The sequence below is a fragment of the Phoxinus phoxinus genome (assembly GCF_949152265.1).
Source record: "Phoxinus phoxinus genome assembly, chromosome: 3".
NCBI classification, from domain to species: Eukaryota; Metazoa; Chordata; class Actinopteri; order Cypriniformes; family Leuciscidae; genus Phoxinus; species Phoxinus phoxinus.
This window is the reverse complement of record NC_136878.1, coordinates 19,891,401-19,911,115: the sequence shown is the minus strand read 5'-3', so window position 1 is coordinate 19,911,115 and position 19,715 is coordinate 19,891,401. Positions and strand designations below refer to the sequence as shown.

General features: G+C 37.7%; 1 protein-coding gene across 1 annotated transcript; it reads left to right on the top strand.

The window, feature by feature from the left end:
• The first annotated feature begins 504 nt into the window (after positions 1–504).
• fbxw2 (F-box and WD repeat domain containing 2) lies at positions 505–11,373 on the top strand. The gene is made up of 7 exons (XM_079606908.1): positions 505–964; positions 1,618–2,127; positions 2,794–2,988; positions 3,149–3,282; positions 3,374–3,460; positions 3,873–4,042; positions 9,563–11,373. Exons 2-7 carry the CDS (start codon positions 1,638–1,640, stop codon positions 9,852–9,854), a joined length of 1,368 nt encoding a protein of 455 aa, XP_079463034.1. The 5' UTR covers positions 505–964; positions 1,618–1,637; the 3' UTR covers positions 9,855–11,373.
• The last annotated feature ends 8,342 nt before the right edge of the window (positions 11,374–19,715 follow it).

The following is a 19,715-nucleotide window of genomic DNA, read 5'->3' as shown; positions in this document are numbered from 1 at the left end:
TGAAAATTCAGCCTTGCCATCACAAAATTAAGTTTTATTTTTTAAATATATTCAAATAGAAAACAGTTCACAATATTTCTCAATATTACTGTTTTATTGTAGCCTATTAGCCTATGTGAATAAGAGAACACATTTAAAACAGGTTAAAAAAAATCTTACCGACCCCGAACTTTTGAATGGTAGCCTATGTAATATGAATTACAACGAGTAATTTGGGTTTACCAAAAATATTAGACGTAGCCAACACTACATGTATCTGTTTGTTGGCATAGTGTGCCCCCTGTTGATCACCGAATGATGCGCCACAACAAACACCATCTGTTACTTTAACTCGATTAAGAATTTAAGATATTTTAGCGACAGCATCATGATGCTTTTGCATTGGACTCATGTCAGTTTTGCATACAGTATTCAAGGAATGCAAACTCATTCAAAGTCATGGTTTGAAAAAGTGACAGGCGGCGGACACTCCTCCTGACTTCCTCCCGCGCGTGTCAAATTGGTCATCCTGCAACTTCCTGTCGCTGTAATTCCTTATTGCTAACGGAGGCTTCCTATCTTAGCCTATCCAGCTAACTCCACAAACAGAAAAAAAACTAAAAAAAAACACAACAATAATGTGCATTACATTAACGTATGATATTACGTTCCGGAATAACACATCCGTTGAAATGTGAACGTAGAGAGATTAATGTAAAGTCAAAGCGTTTCCGTTAGATTCATACTGTATTGTAACTGTTATAATGCTAGCTCAGGACTCTAGAGATTTGTTTGATGTCAGCTAGCTTGGAGTTTCGCTTTTTCTTTTTTCGTCTTTAAAATTAAATGTTAGGCCAGACTGTGACTCAACCGCAAAAACGAAAAGTTTCTCTTTTGTAGACCGATATCGATTTGTGTTGACACCTGTTAGCTAACGTTAGCGCAGCTAGCTAGCGCTCTCCACAGACTGATTCTACTGGAAATGGTGATTATTTCTGCCCTACTATATTTTATATTCACTGTTAAGTTTGTGTTTATAAGATGTATTATCTTTGAATATCCGCTGGCCATGTTATTGATATTTAGCTGGTCAACAAAAATGTATATACCGGTATGTGTGTGACTGTGTTTAATAAAGTCTCTGGCCTGCTAGCTAACGTTACCGACTTTTTGTCAAATGTGTTTGGAATCCAGAGAGCTGCATTCCAACTACATGACAGCCTGTCAGATTCTGTTAAAATGTCAGTCAAGTAATCATGGAAATCTCATATTTTTTCTCAGTCTTGTTTTACCGTTATATCTGTTCCCCCTGAATCAACACCGTCATGGTTTGTTCTTCAGATAAATGAGTACCTTCACATCATGTTTTATTTGCTTCGAAGTTAACTGTTATGTTGATGGCATTTACATTATTCAAAGGTTGCTTCAGAGTGGAGAGTGTTCAGACTGTTTGTTTTCTGTGATAGACCTCCATTATGTAATCCGAATGCGTTTTTTTTCTTTAATTTCTCTTGATAGTTGTTATAGTCTTGTTTTTACTCTGTTTATGAAAGACACTGCTTAATTGCACATCATTTTGTTATATGCAAAGCAAAAAGTATGTTTCTGATATGTTAACCTGCTGTTATCTGTCAACAGGTAAACGCCCTCATGTGCCCATGGAGAAGGCGGCTTTTGAGAGGTGGCTGGAGTCGGTTTCCACCTCCTTCCTGGCGCTAAGCGACCAGCAGCGCAACCAATCGCTGGACCACCTCATCTCACTGAGCGGCGCTGCCCAGCTGCGACACCTGTCCAATGGGCTGGAAGCGCTGCTGAAGCGGGATTTCCTGCGCCTGCTGCCGTTAGAGCTGGCTTTTTACCTGCTCCGCTGGCTGGACCCCCAGACCCTGCTCACCTGCTGTCTGGTGTGCAAGCAGTGGAATAAGGTCATCAATACCTGTACAGAAGTGTGGCAGAGCGTGTGTCGAGACCTCGGCTGGCGCATCGATGAGACCATCCAGGATGCAGGGCACTGGAAGGTTGTTTATCTGAAGGCCAAACTGCGCATGAAGCAGCTGAATGAGGAGGATGCGTTTGAGACGAGCTCTCTGATTGGACACAGTGCTCGGGTATATGCTCTCTACTACCGGGATGGGCTCCTCTGCACAGGTGCGTTGGTCTTGTGGTCAAAATGAGATCTAGTCCAGTCCAGAGATCCAGTTTAATCAAATTGTCAATTTGACTTACCTCTGGTGTAATGTATACCAGACTTCTCCAATCATTTAAACTTTGCCTTTTTTAATTTCAACCTCAAGTTTGCACTCAGATCTGTCTTTGTCAAATCAACAACCGATAGATGGAACCAAGTAGCCACTCCACAATTCTTTTTCTATATCTTTCCATTAAAAAATGGTAGAAAAGATTGCTTCTTCTGTTACATCGCGGCATTAAGTGCTAATTTTCACTTTCGTAAGTTCAGTTTTCAATTTCCAATGTGGGAGAGAATGAGTTATTGTGCTGCTTATGGATTCTTGTTACATCCTGGGGTCATTAAAAATTCTAGGACATGTTAATCTGAAGTGCATTGAACGGTTGGTTTAAGTCTTTTCATAGAATGAATTCAATAAGGCCGTAGTTTTATTTTTGCCTAGCCATATTTGCTCTATCGCACTAAGGCTAACCAACACTGTTCTTTGAATCCACGTAATCAAATATATATATTTTTTATTTAAATATGAATTGGTGGTGGTTTACTGGTGAAGCATGGAGTTATTGCTTATTTTAAACGAAGATCACGTTTAGTGGTTTGCTGATTGTAGACGTCCTTCCACTTAGGTTCCGATGACCTGTCAGCCAAACTATGGGATGTTCGCACAGGTCAGTGCGTCTATGGCATTCAGACCCACACTTGTGCCACTGTCAAATTTGATGAGCAGAAACTGGTAACAGGATCTTTTGACAACACCATTGCATGCTGGGAATGGAGCACTGGTGCCAAAATCCAACAATTCCGAGGACATACTGGGGCAGGTTGGTGTCAAGCTTTGTCGGCTAATAGCACAAAGAAGATCAATGTTTAAAGATTTTGCTTTTGATTTCGGTTTTGTCACTGCTGACCTTTATGGTAATGGCAACGGCAGCAACTAAGACATTGCATATGCATAAAAAAACAGTTTTACTGTTTTTGCAGTATTCAGCATAGACTACAACGATGAGTTGGACACCCTGGTCAGCGGCTCAGCAGACTTCACTGTAAAAGTCTGGTCCCTGTCTGCAGGAACCTGTGTCAACACTCTTACTGGACACACAGAGTGGGTCACTAAGGTAAGACTTACTTTGACCAGATCTCATTGTTGAATGAAGCATTGTAGTTTATTATTATTTAGATGTACTCTGTACATCTGCTCTGGTTTAGGTGCACCTTCAAAAAAGCCAAGTGGAGTCCATGATGCACAGTCCTGGTGACTACATACTACTGAGTGTCGATAAGTATGAAATAAAGGTAATTTAAATCACTTGTGCAAGTATTTTTTAAGCTCTATTAATGTTTGTCAAATTGCTGTTCAGTTTGAAGTGTCTAAAACAATTAGATTGTGATTTTCAATGTAAAGTTGTTTTAAAGGCCAGTCAAATTATTCTATTGTTGCATTTAGGGCTGTCATTAGTAGTAAAAAAAAAAAATCTTAATCTTGAACTTTGTTTAATTTGTGTTTTCTCTTTTTTTCCTAATGAATCACATTCAAAACATGAGTATAGGGATGCGGCGAGAGACTTTGTAACCTTAACTGTACTGTACAAAAAAAGCATACAAAAAGAATGTGCAGTTGAGCCAATATTTTGCATTGATAAAGTTATGTGATATTCTGACTTCATGTGCGCAGTATTTATCTGTTTCTGCCTCTGTTTCTCCATAGGTGTGGCCTATAGGGTGTGAGATCAACTGTAAGTGCTTAAAGACCCTATCCGTGTCAGAAGACCGCAGTGTCTGCTTGCAGCCACGATTACAGTTCGACGGCCGGTACATTGTCTGTAGTTCAGACCTGGGGATATATCAGTGGGACTTTGCAAGTTTTGATGTCATCAGGTACATTCATTTCAGCCCCTCAATTGTTTTACCAAGCTGCTTATAACCATTTTGAATCAAATGTCCTTTTAAAGGTATAGTTCACCCAAAAATAATGATATTTTTCTCATCGTTTTCTCACCCTCATAGTGTTTCAAACCTGTATGAGTTTCTTTCTTCTGTTGAAGATTGAAAGAATCCTTCAAAAGAAGATTAATTTAAATAATATTGGTAATCAAACAGTTGACAGTAGCCATTGACATCCATAGTATTTTTTTCTACTATGGAAGTCAATGGCTGGCGTCAACTTTACATTTTTGGGTGAACTATTCCTTTAAGTTTGAATATTTTTTATATGTAAGAGGGAACTAATGTAAAAAAAAAAAAAAAAAAAAATCATTTAAATCTTAGAGAAATTTTAGGACAGGGGTCGGCAAGTAACTTTGGCCGCGGGCCAATATTTTTTTTTATCCAGTAGATGGCGGGCCAGCTACATGGAATAGGCCTATTCGTTACGGTGAAATCACAAAATATAATGCACACAAACGTGTCCCTACTACTTATATACAACCACTGATTAGCATAATCGGTTTTGATGAAGAAAAAAAACCGGAAAAAAAAAAACCTATACAAATGCAGATTAGAACCCAGAACCTTTTACACACTTGACGAAAGTTCTACCACTGGACCATTTAAGCACACGAGAAAATGCTGCGGATACATCTTATTAAAGATAAATTAAACCCCATGTACTATTTAAATCGATTGTTGGACATGTTATTGTACATATATCTGATTTAGCATTGTATTACCAATGGACTGTACAACTTTTGAACTTTATTCCTTTTTTAAAATTATTATTTATTCGGGACACAAGAGGTCTGCGCGGGACTGTTTTTTTCCGTCCCGCTCCCACAAGGTTCAATTCAGCAACCGCTTAAAATACTTAAAAGTAAAAGCTTAAAAGTGTTCACCTGCTTTAAAAATTTAGATCTCGTTTTCAGAATCTCAAATCTCAAAAACAAGTCATTTTTCATTTTTTTATTTTTGGTTTAAATTTGGGGGGGGGGGGGACGATTGAACGAATGATACACGGCAGTGATGCGCGGGTCAATGTATAAACAACCCGCACCCGACCGACGTTTTCAACCTGCCCGCAACTCGGACCGCAAACAAAAGAAAGAAAATATTGTACCCGACCCGCTTCCTGGCCCGCATATTGGGCCATAGACGTAGGAACTAGGGGTGCTCATTTTTCTGAATGCTGTGTTTTGTAATAAAGGCTTGATTTATTCATTTATTTCGTTTCATTTTCTTAACAATTAAGATGCTGCATGTGTTTATCCAGTCTAATCGACGTGTGCGTCTCTCCTCCGAATTTCCCAACAAAAACCCCGCCCCCTCTCAGAAAATACATATAACTCGCATTACTGAGCTATATGCGTTTAAAAGTAGCCTATTAAAATGGCACAATGGCATTGCTCAGTTCAACGTTTTGGGAAATCGGGCATTTTGTCCCGCTTCAGCTCTTATTCAAAAATAACGCGCTCAACATTCAGGTAAATAAGGATTTCCCACTTTCATCTCTGACTGAGCTCGTGCGTCATCCTCACGCATTCAGCCAATAAAGTGTAGACCTATGTATTTCATAGAACATTATGTCTAGTACTATATAAATTACAATGGTTTAATTGGCATCTTTATTTCAAACGACCCGACCGACCGCGACCCGAATATCATTAAAAATATTTTTGGATGACTCGTAACCGCGGGTAACCGCAGGCACTCGTCGCTCATTTTGGATCATCCCGCGCATCACTGATTCACGGGTCCTATTTGTAAACCGTTATAGTAAAAAAATATTGCTGGCGGGCCAGTTTTGGCCCGCGGGCCGCCAGTTGCCGACCCCTGTTTTAGGATGTAAAATTAAGTATTTTACATCCTGCACTTTAGGGCTGTCAAATTAAAATTCTAATTTTGAATGGGTGGTCAGGGACCTGGATATTGGATAGGGGGCGCTAGACCAAAAAAGGTTGAGAACCACTGCTCTAGACGGACATATTTGACAGTGGCACTCGCGTCTCAAACAAAAGAGCCGCATGTTTAGGAGGCCATGTAAAGTTAAAAATAACTTAAAAAAACATCTTGAGACTTTGTGGGGTTTTTAATAAATAAAATGAATAAATTATAATTTGTTCATTATTGTTTATGCAATTTACAAAATTATATTTGATTTGTATGTTAGTTTAAAGTAAACTAGGGCTGCAAGATATTGGAAAAAACGGACATTACAATATTAAATTTTTCTGCAATATATATTGCGATATGAAAATGATTACACCAGATGACTGACCAGATGACTTCCCTTTACACTGCATCTCATGTTTTTAAACACAAAAAGTAGTCTGTGTGATCTGCGCTTTGGCTTTTTGTTAAACTATAAATATATTGTTTTGTTCATTATTGTTTTTGCAATTTACGAAATTATATTTGATTTGAACGTTAGTTTAAACTAGGGCTGCATGATATTGGAAAAAACTGACATCATGATATTTTGTTTTTCTGCAATATATATTGCGATATGAAAATGATTACACCAGATGACTTGAGTGCATCTGCATTAGAGATGGGAATTGATAAGGATTTAACGATTCCGATTCCATTATCGATATTGCTTATCGATCCGATTCCTTATCGATTCTCTTATCGATTCTCATTGGGTGAGGGAATAAGTACAAAAATGTGTTTGTTTGTATTAACTCGCTTTAATAGGCTATCTGATCAGAAGACACAGCACAGAGCACATATACACAAATTATGTGTAGCAACCTCAGAACAAATCTAAAAATATAGGTGAGCTACTTCTCAAAGTGAGTGTGAGTGAGCATGTGTGCGTTTGTGTGTGAGTGAGTGAGCGCGAGAGAGTGCGTGTGTGAGCGCAAGAGTGTGCGTGTGTGAGCGCAAGAGTGTGCGCTAGTGAGTGAGTGTGTATGTGCGCGTGTGTTTGTGTGAGTGAATGAGTGAGCGCGAGAGAGTGTATGTGTGTGTGTGTGTGCGCGCGCGCATGAGAGTGAGTGAGTGCGTATGTATGTGTGCGAGTGAATGTGTGTGAGACAGCACGCGATGGCTGGTCGGAAAGCAACGTTGCGTCCCGTTAAAGGCCTCATTATACTTTTGCGTCGAACTTCTGCCTCTGCCATGTTTGCCGCGTTCTGAATCAAAACCATGCAGCGCGTGTGTGACGTCATGACACATTTGCAACGAGCGGAACCGATTCGCGGAATTGTTAAGCAGGCATGCTAACGGTTCCAAGGAATTGATTCACTGGGCACCGGTTCTGAAGAAGAATCGGTTCTCGGTTCCCATCCCTAATCTGCATAGAAAATAATAAACAAATTACAAGCATTAGAGAAATACAATAGAACAAAGATACAAATACATTTTGTTCAAATAAATAAATTTTACAAATAAAATAGTCTGTTCAGTCAAACAGCATTCTGGTACAGAAATTGAATAATCAAAACTGCATAGACCTCACTGTAAAAATTAAATATAATTCATCTTTGTTAAAGATGCAAAAGTGATTTTCTCTTTGTATTTTGTTGTTTGATTAACATTAATGACAGACAGCAGCAGGAATATTAGGCTACTGTCACTTTAAGACCAAATGCACGGATCTAATATTTAGTTGTTTACAGTCTCTTAAGACATAAGCGACTGTGTTTACGAGGATACTCACCGAAACAGGCGTAACAAACGTAATTGTACATGTTTGTGTCCGTTCAGGCACAAATAGACGTGAAAGAGAACTGAATTCTGTGTTCGCAGAAGAAAACAGCACGCGAGTGAGTTCTTTCGTGGTGTCTTGCGCTTGAATGGTTTAAAATCTCTTGAATTTTTAAACTGACGTAACCTAAAACACATGATGCAAATGATAAAATGATACGCACATATCAATGCTAAAACTATATGGCTTGGTTTCACAGAAAGCGCTTAGAGATTAAGCCAGGATTAGGCTCTAGTTCAATTAGGGCATTTAAGTAGCTTTTATAAACGTGCCTTAGAAACAAACATTACTGGTGTGCATCTTGAGACAAAACAATGGCACTGATATATTTTAAGATTTGTCATTGCAAGTTGCTTTCAGTTAAAACAGCTCTAACATGCATTCTAGTCTGGGACTAGCTTAAGCCTTAGCTTAAACCAGGGGTATGTCGTGCAGCCATAGTTTAAATGTTATGCATTTTTATTTTTTACATGCAGTCATGTTATTTAACCCTCTGAGGACGAATTGGGCGGTACCGCCCAAAATGGCATACTTTTACAAATGTGCAATTATCTTCAAAACTATTAATGATAGAGAGGTGCGGTCTTTTTTGCCGTCTTCCTCAGATTCCGCTGAAAACAGTGATATCACGTTCGTATAATTCACACGCTTCGCTGTTGCGCAATACCACTGCATAAAAAGGCCAATGAAATCGATGTTGTTAGGCAAATTCCACCAATGGAAAAATTGCCACTGGGAGGATTTTTTTTTTACCCAATCAGAGGAAGGTTACCAAGACGTATTCTAGCCAATCAGAGGACTCTGTAGCCTTCAACATGTACAAACAAACAGCGTCATGTGGACGGAGAATGAGACAGATCGCGAACGGAGCGGAGTATTACAGAACGCACAGAGATCTATATAAGAGAGAGACAGAATAACTTAAATAGCATTATTATTGTATTGTTTTAGCACTGTTATGATGGCTAGCAGTAAGATTTACGGCAGAACAAGCTCTGGAACAGTTAGTGGAAAGTAAATCTGCCAGGTTGTGAGTGTGTCTGTTCTTCAGAGCAAGCAGGTCTCATTTAGTTCGAAGCAGACCGCTTTTTCACGCCTGGGACTGTTTGTAAAAAAAGTTCCTTATTTCATTGTTCTTAACACATTTGATTGAACAATTACAAATGTCTGTCAAGCAAAGGGTTTGACAAATATTTTTTTGGTTCAAAAACTGTTCACTATTGTTGTGTGAGGTGTGATTTTCAGTAATAAATGACAAAAATCAAATTTTCATTTGTGAAATTCTCTCGATTATTGTACATTTTTCACTCATACTTCCTTTATAAACACATTACATGCATGCTTATGTTAGCTTAGGGTCTTCTGAATCCATAGATACCAAACACATGGTGTTCCATCTCCATTACATATGGTTTATAAGCCCAAATGTAAAAATAGAGAAAACGGACCAAAAAGGGCTTAGTCCCCTGAGGGTTAATTGCTTTGAATAAACAATTAAATACAGTGCATTTTGCTCACTGCGCCCAGTTGTGGCCTTAAGAGACAGGCCAAACATTTTTTTCACCTAACTGAAATTATGCCTTTCAAATTTGAATATAATTTAAATATTAGTAATATTATTTATTAGTAGCCATTTGACTGCCCTAATGCACTATTTCTAGGTTGTATAAGTTACATTTGTGCAATGTTGTTTTATGGAAAAAAATTATAATTGTTTATTATTTACTGATTCCCCCCCCCCCCCACATTTACAGAGTCATCAAACCACAGCAGGAACCCTCCAGCCTCTCTCTTCTTGGTTTCGGTGATATCTTCGCTCTGCTTTTTGATAACCACCACCTCTATGTTATGGACGTGAGGACTGAGGTTATCGTGGGCCGCTGGCCATTGCCAGCCTATCGCAAATCCAAGCGTGGTTCTAGTTTCTTACCGGGCGTCACCTCCTGGCTCAACGGACTGGACGGCAAGAACGATTCGGGGCTGGTGTTCGCCACCAGCATGCCCGACCATAGCATTCATCTGGTTCTTTGGAGAGAGAACGGCTAGAAACACAGAGGTGGTGAATACTAGCCCTGTGCTCTGAAATCAGGCAAAACTTTTATGAACACAACAAAAAGAAGAAAAAAGGGTGCTCTCAATTTGAAAAAAGACATGATAACCAACCAAGTTAGATAATGCATGGACCAAAGTGTTTTCACCCCTCTTTGCATTTGTTTCCATTCAGATTAGGAATTTACTCTTGCTTCACTCTTTCTTATTCACTTGCAAACCACGCATTCTACTCGTTGCGATTTATAGAAAAGGAGACATCTGAAGATTTGTAGTACAGACCATAGCTTCTCTCCATGATGTGAACAATCCAAGGTTTTTGTTTGTTGAAGATTTAAGAGAGTTCCTACTGACATTCAGATTGCAGCTCCTTTTGCTGTCACACCAGTGAGAGGCAGTGAAATGCTACAGCACCATCTGAGCACAGATCGCTTCACAGAAAGCATGAGCAGTAGAGCTGGCTTGTTTTTTTTCTAGCACAATCACCAAGATTGACAATGAAGTGTTTTTTTTTTTTTTTTACAAATTTGCTTTATTTACAACATCAGGAATTTTCCTGTAGATAGAGAAATGTTGCCTTAAATCTACAATTTCCTTTTGAAGAATTTGAATTTGCAGGCGTCTGTAGGCGCTGGCTTGCACCCAAAACATCTGTGTTGGTCATTTTGAGTTGGTCAGTTTTTGAAAATACTCTGATAAAATGCAGTCTGAAGTGGGTTTCATATGAAGGTAATTCAGAGGGGGCTTCTTGCTGTTACTGACCCTTGGTTTTATTTTTCATTCAGTTAATTAGTCGTGCTTTTATTTTAACACTTAACCCTTTGCATTTACAGTGTCACATTCTGAAAACCAATGTTACAATCCTCCCTCAATGAGAGAAAAATGTTTTATGCTTATTTTTTTAACCTAATGTAATCGACACTGTAAGAATTAGTCTTACCACTATTTAGCCAGACTAGATTGCACAAAAATGTTTCTTGTGAATCTCATTGAATGTTCATTTTTAATCTTTATTTTTAAAGACTGATCTTATTTTTTGCATAATCCAGGGCTAACCAGCCTTTGTCACTTTATATATCTGCTTCTGTAGTTCTGTATATCCTACTGGGACATTAGAACAATGAAACTTTTTATTTTCCCAAACCATCAAAACAAATGAAAAAGTTTTCTTGGGGGGGGTTGATAGTTTAATGTGTTTCTCACCATGTTGCTCACACATTTCAGTGGATAGATACTGGGTAAAAATATGATTATCCAAAAATGTCATTGGGGAGTTACGACGTCTGTATGCACTGGTCATGTGTTACTTCACTGAAATGCTAACTTCACAGACAGTAATGGTATCCATCCATCATTAGCAGAATTCAGGTCTGTTGTTTGTCTAACAAAATAACATGCTGTCTTACAAATAAATGACAGTAGCTAATGATAGAAGTTGACTTTCTTTTGACTCATGATGTTTACAGTTTTTCCTTATGTGGAACATCTAGGTATGTTCTCTTGTATGTGATGTATCAATTTAATCCAGCTCTGCGTCAACACAACCTCCAGGTCGCTGAACCATAATAACAATTGTATTATAAGTTATACAATTAGGTTATACAAGTTATAACGTTATAAAAGTTATACAAATAAGTTAGACAAAAGAATTGTATTATAAGTTATACAATAAGTTATAAATTAACCAGAATTACAGGAGCCTTTCTTGGACATGCTTTTAATCTGGTTGCACACTAGAGGGCGATGCTGCAACACGTATAATGTGGTAAAAAGACTGACAAATTATTATCTAAATCATCCAATACGTAGTGGACACGTGCTTTTTATTTCCCAAACCTGTTTATTGCAAACTCCGCCCCGCAGTCGATTTCAAAGATGTAATGATTTGGATTTAATGTAGTAGCCTACGTCATTGCACTACAGGCTGCAGCGAGGACATCGTTTGGCAATAATATTTAAATGTTTTTTTACAACTATATGAGAATAAGTTAATGATGAATTTTCCTTTTTGGGTGACTGTCCAATGTAGAAGTGTATAACGAAATAATTTAGAGCTTTTGTAAATGTTAGTGTCGTTCCCACAGTTCGACGCTCTGCGCACAATCGGTCTGATCTCAGTTTTCCCTCTACTTTCTCAATTGTCTCTCAGCTAATTTATATTCCCGTCTTCTTCCTTTCTTCGCCTTCTTTTTCTTCCCCCAAGCTCCCCCTCGCGCTCCCCCCTTTAGCCCGTCCATAGGTCATTGGAAGGAGTTAAAGGCAGAAGAATAACATGGGCATGGCATCTCTCTCTCTTACCTGTCTATCTCAGTGCTGAATTAATAGGCTTTTTGGGCTAAGCATTAATATGGCGTAATCCCAAAACTTTCACTCACATCACAGTTTACACAAGCAGTCCCAATTTACTCATTCATTTTGCCACACAAAATACTTTTTATGTCCTTAGAAACAAACATAGGACATGAAAAATTGCTTGAAATATGGTTTATAAAGGATCGAATTAAACTCCATTTTATTATCCACTTCAAAGGGTACCTTATTAGTTATTTAGTCAAAGATTGGTTATATCCATTGTTAGCCTATCTTTGCTGAGAGGGACTCCGACATGAACTATCTGAAAGTCATTTTGGTAACACTACAATATAAGGTTTCATTAGTTAACATTAGTTAAACTTTAGTCAACATAAACTAGAATTAACATTTCTTCAGCATTTGTCAATCTTAGATCATGTTAAATGAAAATCAAAAATTTTATTTGTTAACATTATAGCCTAGTTAATGCACAGTGAAGTAACATGAAAAAACAATGAGTAGGCTATTTGTATTAACTAACATTAACAAAGACTAATACTGTAACAAATGTATTGAAGGTCTTCCCATTCCTATGACCACCCACATAAAAATATGTAGGCCTATATCAGTATGCTTTGGAACCACAAGCTATTACAATGCCAAGGACCACTGATGACCTCCATGTGCTTAAAATCGCAAATGTCATTGGCAAGCACAGCATATTAAGTCTTGATGAGATATGTTTATTCTAATCCTTTTAATGATTTAAGCATGTTCAATTATGAGTGCTCTAAACATATTGAAAAGGCATGCCTGCACTGTTTCTATTATGGGATGAGAGAACACCACACACACTGGTGTTTATTTTCACCCTGTCCGCAGACCAAACATGATTACAAGTTGTACAGTCAATATTTAGATATTGTGGTTAGGCCCTCAGCCATACTCTCTATTCTCCTCCCCTCAGTGTGTGCATGTCATCAGACAGGACATTCCCACTCTTACTGCACTCATCTCAGTAGGCCTACTGTGTTCAGCTGGAGAAATCAATGTAATGATTCAAATACATAATGTTCTATGGAACTGCAATATAGTTGTCAGTTTATGTGTTCTGAGATGTTAGGCTGCAATGTTAATGCAGGCAATGCAAATTCGATTTACATAATTTCCCAATCCCATTCTCTTTATCATTCCAGTCTATACAGTTCCTATCAAATTCAAAAGTAAAATGTCCCAGTGCCGCCTTGTCATCTTGGATAATTTTATGTTATTGTATTTTAGTAATGATACAAATAAGTATCTTAGAGTAGCAATACAGTCTACCTTACAATATTAGTTTTTTGCAGTAAAAATAGTTAAAGTTCATAAAATAACCTATTTTCTTCTTATAGGTATGTAACTTTTGGCGCTCTAGTAAAAGCATGTGTCTTGCGGAAGAACAATGAAGCCGGAGCTGTATGACGAGTCACAGGTAAAGCACTTATCATGCGTACCGTGATTCACGATAATACAAAAACAAAATTTGGAAGATGGATTCATGATGTAGGCTACTCTCTCTTTATACATTTTGAACCAAAAAAACATAGTGTACAGTAGCCTATACCTTTAAAAATCCACTTTTTTCCACTATAAAGAACCTTTTGTGCAATAGAAAATTTCCATGATGAAATATTCCAATATGAAAGTTGTCTCTTTAGGGTTCTGCCCCATTGACAAATTGTTGTACCCCTAAAGGTTTTTTTTTTTCTGAGAGTTTAAGCGGCTCCTCAAAATGGCTTACAGCAGCTTGTCTAACTGTGTGTGTGAGACTTAATTCCAAATGCACAACCCAAGTAGGCATATTGGAATTTAAGTCAATGTGAGGAATGCTCATGTCTGTAGACATATACATCGATTTATTACTGCTAGTGATGACATTCATTTAACCATGCTATGCTGATGTCAACATGAAAAAGAGGACAAAGGCCATAGAGGATACAGGTGTTAGAACAATTTGGCAATTCATTGTAACTTGCTAAAAACCTAAAAAAAAAAAAAAAAAAAAATATATATATATATATATATATATATATATATATATATATATATATATATATATATATATATAGGGTTAAGTTTTTGGGATTTCCATCTCCTACTAATTCCTTTGAAGAATTGGTTTTCTAAAATTAAATGCTCATTCTTTTGATTTAGCAGTCTTTCAAACCCTTGCATTTTTGTAATGATCGGACCAAGAACTAACACATATGCAATAAAGGTTACATAAAAATCTCTGAGTTTTGTCTATACTCTTTCAGCTATTCATAAACTCACTGTGTCATCTGTGTTGATAGTGGTGAACACAAGGCCCAAACAATTCCACTCTCCTCCCCTCTCTCCAGCGCTCCATGGACAGACAATGGATCATTCACACTGCCCTGCCTTCATGCCACTTGATTGGCTTATGGTAAAAAAACAGTCAGGCCTTGTGGGAACTTTCCAGCCGAGATGATAATTAGAAGGGGGAGGGAAGGGAGAGGGACAGATACAGGATACAATAGGCTACAGAGGCCTTATTTACATCTCATATTCCCTCCCTAAACAAATCAACAAAAACATGGGCCTAATGAGAGGGACAGAGCTGATGTCATTACACTCGCTGCTGATGTTAACTGCTTTACTTTGGCATTGGTGCACATGTGATGCACTTAATCATCAATGCAGTTCATGGTATAAAATGTTTACACACCTTTTTTTCAGTGTTGTAATAGTTAATGAGTGCAAAACCAAAAGTTGAAGTTGATTTGTAACTATAGTGAACAACAGCTGCATGTCAGTTTCCCAAAATATGTTACAGTATATAAGATTATAAATTGTGCAAGAATGTAAAATGATCTACAATGAGAGAGTAAAAGCTCTGCTCAGGACCACCATAGTTTCTCGTTTAATCATCAAACATGAGGCTTAATTGGTCAAACCATCTTGGGACATGAGAGCTATGATGTCCCACATGGAACAAATTTAATCTGTTCTTTGATGAAAAATGATTAACACATTGCAGAAAGGTTATGTATAGATATGACCATTACCTGACACAACAGCTTGCTGAAATAGCATTTTTTTTTAAATATGGCACTCAACAGATGAATATTGATAGAGTAATGCTTTAAATTTCATAACAGCAATAAGTATTCACCAGTTTCTTTTTAAAGTCACCATAAAATCACAATAGATTATTCTTATTTTTATGGAATGTTGAGTTAATTGTGAATTATTTATCCACACATTATTATTATTATTAGTTTAAACATATGCCATTTTAATCAGAAACATTAACATTAACATTATGACTACGTATATGCTGTGATGTCATGTAGCCTACACTCACATGAGGGCAGGGCAATAAGGTTGTCCAATGGCCAGGCAACTTTCAATCCCTCCCCTCCAGAAACCTGTTAGTCACTCATTCATTTAGTTTGGGATGCCACCTTCCAATCAATTCCTGATGGACAAAATCAAGTCCCGTCCTGCATTCTGTCTTGGATGATGAGCTGCTGCTCGGATACGTCACAATAAAGAAGAAATATCAGTTGCAATTTCCATTTCATGCCGAATTTAATGTTGAAACTGCTGTGTGTTCTGACAAACTGAAATATCATTAATAAGTAATACAATAAAATTGCAAGGAGTGTAACTTGTAAAACAACCAATATGTGAGGATTTGACGCAACACCCAAGAGCAGTGCAGATTAGGAGATGAACGACTTCAGAGTTTTTAAATCGACTTCATTAATGAACAAGCCTTAAACTCGAGCACAATGGCACATGACACAGTGCTGCCCACAAGGCTATTGCTCCTACATAAGAGCTTATTTGTCTTTGGGTTGTTATATTTCTCACAGATTTCTGCTCTTTCTAAATCTGATACAGATAAAGAAGCCAATAAATAGGCTATATGCATAGAGAGAGATTAGACATAGAATGCATAGAGAGAGATTGTGTGTGAATTCATTCTAGCTGGGAGCATCTCTCTAATAATAGTGAACCTGTGAGTTTTAGTTACTAAGAAGAAATATATGCTAGAACTTTTCATTTTCTAATCTATTTTATTGATATATCACAGAACAGATTTGACAATACGTTTCTGCACTACTGAATGTTTCTGTGTGCGCACGACCTGCACATGATGTGCGAGTTACTATTTGCGCGTAATGCAGCGTTTAGAGCGGCGATTAACTTACATGTGCAATAAACTGTTTAAAACGTGCATTCTCCCGATCAATTTTAAGCATCCAGATGATAGAATCAAAAAAGCTTGTGGAGCTGAGTATGGCGTAAAAGTAGACTTAAAAAGATTTATTATCCTATTGCGGCCATGATCACCGACTACTCAACTTCAAGCTCAAAGCATCATAGCAGACTCAGAGCATTATAGTCAACTAGTAGACTAGTCTGTGCCACCACCCCTATTGTATAAAAGTTTGGAAATTCCATTTTTCAATGTAAAAAAAGCTTGTGGCTATTCTTTTCAAGTCATGTGAGTATAGTGTAGCAGACTTTAGTGCATAGTTTTGATGTGACAAAACTAGAGTCTGTAGTCAATTTTATTCAGTATAATGTCCATCTCAATACAAATGAGCGGGTGAAAAAATATATTTAGCATTTTGAGGGCCTTCTATTTAGATCTGTTAAAAACCACAACTGTGGGCAGCACACAACCAAACATTTCGAAATTATTGTTTTAAAGTTGTCATGTGATCAAAAAATGTTGCACATTTTTAATGATTTGAAATTCTGATTAAGAAATCAGCTTACCACTGTGACAACAGCCCTCAGTTCTGTTCTATTCATTTCACAGATGCTTTGTAACTATACGACCGTACTGTTTGAATATTACCAGACCATTACTTTAGGGTCAAGTGCACTTTACAGTTTGTGTAAGTGAGGACAGTAAAGGGCCAACAATCCATTTAATGCTTTTAGCCTAGATGGCTGACTGTACAATATACATTTTTACACACGCACGCAGGCACGCACGCACGCACGCACGCACGCACGCACGCACGCACGCACGCACGCACACACACACACACACACACACACACACACACACACACACACACACACACACACACACACACACATTGTGTATTGTGATAGCCAAGATGGATACATACTGACATTAGCAACATTACTATCCCTGAGTTTAAAAGAGGGAAATTCCACATAAAAGTATGTGCTCAGTTGAACAGATGGTATTTATATAAAACACTTTAGAGTGCCCCCCCCCCCCCCCCCCCAAAAAAAATCCCAGGAAATGGCTGCAACAGGTCATTCAGAAACATTAGCTTGAGTTATGAAAAAGAAAGCAGACGGTTAAACAAACATAGACCAGTGAAAGTAACAGAGAGACAGTAAACAGCTGTTTCCATTAAATCAGAAAGAAAAGGCCGGACTGGTGGAGCCGGGCTGTTTTTGGCAACAAACTAATATCATAGTGTGCAATCGCTGTGCCTCTGAGAGCTTCTTGATGAGGGAGGTCCTGATGAATATGTTTTTGGCAATGAGGTTTGAGTGTGTGTAATCATTTGTGACAGTGGTGGAGACGTGAAGACTGAGACTTCTGGAGTGCTGAGAAAGCCATTTATCTTCCTTCAAAAAAAAAACAAAAAAACCCTTAGCATTCCTATTCTAGAGTTGTTATGACTTATTGTGACTGTGGCCAACAGTACAAAACAGGAAAAGGAAATGCTGTGTTTATTTGTTTATTTATTATTGAAATTTTCAACAAAACCATTACAACAAAACAGAAATCATTGAGCAGCCCAGGCAAGCTTAAAACAAATATTCATACAGTATTCATAAATTATAGGAGAATGAGTGAGTGAATGAATGAATGCTCATTTAGAAAATACTATTAAATATTAACTTTAAATGAACTGAAAGTAACACATTGAATTAGGATAAAAAACAAGATAGTTTTCCTGCATATACTCCAGTAATCTTTGTTTTATTTAAAACTTTGAAAAATCTTTTTTTTTCTTTTTTTCTTTTCTTACAGTGTAGTTAATATCTGTAAAAGTACGGAACTGGTTAAAGTTAAGAAGGACAGATCTGTCCGTTCATGCCTCAGAATTCATCTGAGTGAGAGAAAATTTGGCTCGCTTCATTATCTGGTCTGCGTCCAACACTGACATGATTCACACTGGATTCCAGCAGCATGCGTGTATTACTGTAAAAGAGCTAGAACTTTTCTAAAAACTCGAATTAGACAAATAATTAGGCAAATCTCTGATCCAGGTTTTTCCACTGAAAGTTTTTCCCTTGATCGCAAAGCCTGGGCTACTTTACAGCAAATAATGATAAACAGGTCTGACAGCTTGGCAAGAGGGAACAACCGACTCCTCAGAGAGATTCTGAATACATTTCACAGCAGTTCTCTCTATAAGAAAAGGAAATGCCAACATCTTGCAGTAATAGTCTCACCAGATAGAACAATTTCATCCTTTGTGAGGAGTGAAGCCTTGAACTCTGGAGTTGCTCTGAGTTCTCTGTGTGCGAATGAAAATGTAGGGCTCATATTCTGTTCTCTCACTGTGTTGGGCAAGCAGTTTCATTACTTGTTGTGTTATAGTTTTAGGATTTTAGTGTGATTATTCAGCATTTAAAATATATCCATCTGAATAAATACATATTAGAGAGCAAAACTACAGCACTTTTCTCATTAGCCGTTCAAAACAACATTGTGAATCTCACGGACACGGTATAGCTATATGTCGTCTAGTCAGTTCATTTCTTCACTCCGACAAAAACATGCTTGTGAGAAATGGATGTTCTGTATTACAGTTTTACAGTGGAATGTCTGAGAATTTGCATGAGACTGTTTGCTCCTTTCCTCCCAAATAGGCAATCTAATCTCTCTAATTGGGAAAAGGAGAAAATGCTGAAAGGTGGGGGTATAGGGATAGGGGGCATTTTTGGCCAGCTGCCCAAGCTTTGTGGTTTGAGTGCAGAAGTGTGATAGGGTCAGTGTAGCATGGATAACACAGTCCGCTCTGTTCTCCACTCTTTCTGCAGATCTAGGCCAAGTGATGATCATAATCAGTCATTTAGAGATGGAAAGCATGGGAGGTTTTTCTTTACATGAATGCGTACATGAGCTGGAAGTCAATTTAGTATATAACATATTAATATAATTGAACTCCTCGAAATGGACCTACTATTTGGATGTTGAACATTTTCAAGCCAGGGCTTTTGTATAATGGTGTGGAGGATGGGGAAGTTTGGGTGTGAGAACAGAAGAAAAAAAGAAATGTTGTAACTTGTAACAGCTGCTATTTTTCTCCAAACCAACCAGAAAGGATCAAAGGATTGTTCATGCAATCCTGACCCTTATTGCAGACCAAATGGACTGTTCAGGGGAAGTCGTCACAGAAAACACCTTGAACTGTCTACAAGTGTTTGTAATGGTAATTCTCCTTAGGAAAACAAACAACTGTCAGCAAAATGCTGCCTGTTAAATGAATTATAGATTGTGTGTAAACATGAGACTTGATGAGTCATAAACCAATGTAAAATGAAACCATG